This window comes from Octopus bimaculoides, chromosome 10 (assembly GCF_001194135.2).
Source record: "Octopus bimaculoides isolate UCB-OBI-ISO-001 chromosome 10, ASM119413v2, whole genome shotgun sequence".
Classification (NCBI taxonomy): domain Eukaryota; kingdom Metazoa; phylum Mollusca; class Cephalopoda; order Octopoda; family Octopodidae; genus Octopus; species Octopus bimaculoides.
The window spans coordinates 25,006,111-25,011,413 of NC_068990.1; the positions used below are offsets into that span (position 1 = coordinate 25,006,111).

Below are 5,303 nucleotides of genomic sequence, written 5' to 3' on the forward strand. Positions count from 1 at the left end.
GTCTTTTATGTGCCACCCGCACAAGCCAGTCCAGGGGCACTGGCAACGATCTCACTCGAAAATCCTACGGGAGCCAGTCAGGCAGTACTGGCAACAGCCACGCTCAAAATGGTGCATCTCATGTGCCACCCGCACAAGAGCCAGTCCAGGGGCACTGGCAACGATCTTACTTGGCTTGCCGGGTCTTCTCACGCACAGCACATTTCCAAAGGTCTCGGTCAGTAGTCAACACATTTCCAAAGGTCTCGGTCAGTAGTCAGCACATTTCCAAAGGTCTCGGTCATACATATAATGTATGTATTGGGTCATCCCATAAATAATGCAGTTTTTTCAATTGCATGAACTAAAAGTTGGAAGGGAACAGGATAAACTACCTGCATCAACTTGCTATAAAAGCAGGTAGTAAATGTTACTTTGTACTTATTCTTAGTGCAAGTTTTGAAGAGTGCTGTTCAATTTTAACAGCTATTTTTTCAAAGTTATAATGGAAGTGACAAAGATGGACATTCAGCATATTTTGCTTTATGAAGTCAATAAAGGCAACAATGCAATGGAAAGTGCGAGGAATATATGGGGATTGGACAAGAAGCTTAAGCCAGTATTAACGGTGGTTCCAGAAATTCTGAGCTGGAAACTACAGCCTAGAAAACGAGCCTCATCCTGGGAAATCTGTAGAGCCCGACAAGAATATCTTGCAAACCCTGGTGGAACAAAATCCCATCATAACACCTTCACTAGAAGAAAAATGACCATCTTTGGTTTCAAGACAAAAAGTGCTTTTCCCTCAGGATAACGCTCACCTACATACAGTAAGGATAACATTCCAAAAGGTGGAGCAGTTTGAATGGGAAACGATGCCCCACCCACCATATGTGCCGGACATTGCTCCATCTGATCATCATTTATTCTGCAGTCTTCAAAGGCATTTGGACAGCAAAAATATGAATTCTGCAGACAAGGTCAGAATAGTACTGGAAGAGTATTTTTCATCACAGACAAGTGAATTTTGGAAGAGAGGCCTTGCAAGTCTACCAGATAGATGGAAGAGCATTGTAGAAAATGTAGGAGAGTATATTTTGGTGATATGAAATTCTCCTAAAGACCTACCTCCTTGGCACCACTGAGTCCTGGAAGTGCCTTGTGTCATACTCTCCACACATATTACAGTGATGCATCCTCTCCTCTCATGCACTATGCCTGACTCTCCCACCACCAGCTCCTACAGACTACCCAACTGTGTGATCTCCATTGTTCCCCTGCCCCAGTCAACTGTATCAGCATTACTATTCCTGCTGCTCACACCCTCAATCTACCCCACTCTCTTCCGCATCCTTCTATCTTCTCCAACCTGCAGCTCGTTCATCCACCCTTCAACCCTACTCATTTTTGCAGTCTGTCTCTCCATTTTCACATCTCCTTCCCATACAATCTTACAAACCACCCACTTCTATTCACCTTGTACCTTGTAGGGCCACTTGGGCACCCCATGGCCATTATCTATCCCTATGCAGCTCTTACTGATCATTTTCTCTTTCTCTCTTCTACTAAATGTGAATAGCCATGCAGACCCTCTACAAGAACCTGCTTGGACCCCAACTCCATCTCATAGTTTAAATCCCTTCCCTGTCCTCTAGCTTAAAGCTGACCCCACCATCTCCCAATGGTTTGTAGTCTTTAAAGTTGCACAGTGATTTCAATAGGTATGAAAAAAGCACCCAGTACCTGTTGTAAAGTGGAAGGGCATCAGGCTGTAGAAACCATGCCAAAGCTGACATTGGAACACAATGGTGTCCTTGGACTCATCAGTTCCTGTCAAACAATCCAAAACATGCCAGCATAGAACATAGATGTCAAACAATGATATGTAATTAGGGTTTTATTGAAGCTGAAAAAACTTCACAAACTGTTATTCAGCTTCACATAATTAATCATCAGACAGTTGTGAGTATTACTCTCTGATAATTGGTTAAATGAATCTCTGAGTAATAGTTTGCAAATTCTTCACAGTTTCAATAAAATACTATTTTATTGCGTGCACACGCATATATTTGTTTGTCCTTCTACTGCCTGACAACCAGTGCTGGCTTCTTTATGCCCATAACTTAGCAGTTCAGCAAAAGAGACTGAAAGAATAAGTACCATACTTAAAAATATAAGTATTGGGTTTGAATTGATCAAGTAAACCCTTCAGGGTGGCGTCTGAACGCTGCAGTCAAATGACTGAAACAAGTAGAAGATAGGTGACTTAACAAGAGTCACTTCCAAAATAAATTTACTCTGTGAGGAAAATATTTTATCTCTATCTTGAGTAATGTATTAACTAGAGAAGTTAATTTGTAGAACAACATGATAAATACAAGTAAATATATGGGGTACTGAAAAGTTCCTGGCTTTTGGTAAAAGAAAATACAAGAGGATCAATGAATTATGATTTTATTCAACATATTTCTTGCTCAGATTCACACACTTATTGCAGCAGTCCTTCAGTTTTTCTAAGCCCTGTAAAAGATCTCAGAAGGTCGAGCCTCCAGCCAGACCTTTCCCGATACCCTTAAAGCCAGGAACCTTTCTGTACCTCCTCATATACAATTATATAATGAACTTATTGTATACAGTGCTCAACTGCACCACTACTCATCAGAAAAAATAACCAAAAATGCATGGACAGTATACAGAATGATGAAGAGGAAGTGAACAGTGGATGTGTCATTTAAAAGGATGGAGGGACCTCTTGGCGATTTTCAGGAAGCATGGAAGTTTGAAGGATGCAGTGTCCAACAGGTAGATTATTCCATGCTTCAGCAATTCTGAGTGAGAAAACATGTTCCTGAAAGTCATGGGTGTTGTGTTGTTTTTTTTTTTTAATTTTGTAAGCATGTCCATGATTGTTAGACATATAGAATTCAAAAAGGGGCCCAAAGTTGTTGTTGGAAAGATGGTGAATAAGCAATGGGATAATCAAGATCTGCATAAAAATAAAGAGAATAACTGTTTCTAATTTAAGCACATGGCCTGCAATTTTGAGAAGTGTGGTTTACTTGATAGCAGCAACCTCAGTGTTTAACTGGTATTTATTACAATGGCTTGAAAGGATGAAAGGCAAAGTTGATCTCAGCAGAAATGAACCTCAGAATGTAGGCACAAGGCCAGCAATTTTGAGGGGCGGAGACCAGCCAATAACATTGGCTCAAGTACTTCATCTAGAGAGATGAAAGATAAATCTCAGCAAGACTTGAACACAAAGAGAAGGGTTAAATGAGGTAAAGGTATACATAGTATGCAAAATATGTGAATACATGAATGATGCAGTCCTTCTGATACAGAGGAACTTCCAACTAGGGCCAATCAAGTAACTCCAGAGACCCAAGTTCACTCTGACCACCAAAAGCACAAGCCCTCATACAACTGTTGTTTTCAATAATAATAGTAATAATAATGATTTCAAATTTTGCCACAAGGTCAGCCATTTTGGGGGAGGGGATAAATCGATTACATCGACCCCAGTGTTTCACTGGTACATAATTTATCAACACCGAAAGGATGAATGGCAAAGTCGACCTCGGCGGAATTTGAACTCAGAACGTAATGATAGACGAAATACCTCTAAGCATTTCGCCCGCCGTGCTAACGATTCTGCTAGCTCGCCGCTTTAATAATAATAATAATAATAATAATAATCTTTTCTACTATAGGCACAAGGCCTAAAAAAATTTTTGAGGGGTTGGGGGCGAAAGGATTATGTCGATTACATCGACCCTAGTGTGTAACTGGTACTTGTCTTATCAACCCCGAAAGGATGAAAGGTAAAGTCGACCTCGGTGGAATTTGAACTCAGAACGTAAGGACGGGCGAAATGCAGCTAAGCATTTTACCTAATAATGGTTTCAATTTTTGGCAAGAACCCAGCAATTGTAAGGAAGAGGGGTAAATCTATTATACTGACCCCATTGCTCAACTGCTGCTCGACCCCGAAAGGACGAGAGGCAGCATTTGAACTCAGAACGTAGAAATCAGGAACAAATACCGCAAGGCATTTTCCTCACTCGACCCCCCACCCCCAACGTTCTAACGATTCCGATGTGTATTATGTTCTGTAAAGGAGATCTACGGTTATTCGAAAATATCTAACACATTTCCACACGATATAGTCAACAGAATTATATTTAATTAATACATACTGTAAGATTGTATATATAAATTAGGTACATGATTATACTATATAATTATAACATTCCTAACATTTAACTGTTGCGTATATAATGTAATCTTTTCTATATAAAACATGCAGGTGTCCCCGCTTTTTTGGCCCCAAATTCAAATTGGTCCTTAAATAGGGTCCTATGTATGTATGTACACAACTATATACATATATATTCACACACACACTTAAAAACAATATATATATATATATATATATATACACACATAAAGACATACAAACAAATATGTACGTATAAACAAATACATTTATATATACATATATTAAATATATGCAAAGATACAAACGTATATACATAAAGATACACACACACTATATGTATATATATATATGTGTGTGTGTGTGTGTGTGTGTGTGTGTGTATATATATATATATATATATATATATATATAGGCACACAATATATACACATACGCACAGGAACATATCAAAAGTGACAGTAAGAGCGAAGCAACCCCAAAAAATAGACGGACTCCTCCGAATGTTAAATGATATGGAAATACAATTGAAAGATTTTCACAAACTAACAATCGAATAAGACGAAAAATCAGTCTAATCGATAGGTCCGAAATCGAAGAAGAGGGGAGGAGAAAAAAAAATTACACGTGTAAAGATTTTAAGACTGAGAAGCTGAAGTTTTTTTTTTTTACGTCGAGGTCGTTTACGATGTTTAGAAGTATGTCTTCAATAGATTAATATTTACATTAATCTAAAAACTCCGTGTTGAAATAAAATATATAGAAACATACAGTTTGAGTTAGTATATAATTTAAACCTAATTTCAAGAACTGAAAGGAAGTACGGACCATAGTATTTACCTTGTCAATATCGTCCACATCAACAATTACAGCTGAATGGTCAGCCATTTTGAATGTCTGCAGTGTCGTCTGCTGGCGGATGTTGTAGAGTAAAAGTAAAGAATATTGATTAGGAAATGTATTTTATGGAGTTATTTTGATGGTGTCGCTTAAATATTTGTCTGGGAAATGAAATAAAGTGAACGTAAAATAGCTAAGGTATTGTAAAATATTTTAGAGTATGAACGAAATAGCTAGAAAAAGTAAAGTAACATACGTATATATA

At 38.2% G+C, this 5,303-nt stretch overlaps 1 protein-coding gene across 2 annotated transcripts in view; it reads right to left on the minus strand.

The window, feature by feature from the left end:
* The window catches only part of LOC106883261 (protein YIPF1), a 30,599-nt gene extending 25,492 nt beyond the window's left edge, over positions 1–5,107 (minus strand). The window contains exon 1 of one of the 2 annotated variants that reach the window (XM_014934201.2): positions 5,039–5,107. In XM_014934201.2, the coding sequence (XP_014789687.1) occupies positions 5,039–5,086 (48 nt within the window). In that variant the 5' untranslated portion in view covers positions 5,087–5,107. Of the gene's footprint in view, positions 1–5,026 lie in introns of both variants that reach the window. The other variant, XM_014934200.2, reaches the window with a different exon arrangement.
* Positions 5,108–5,303: the final 196 nt, after the last annotated feature.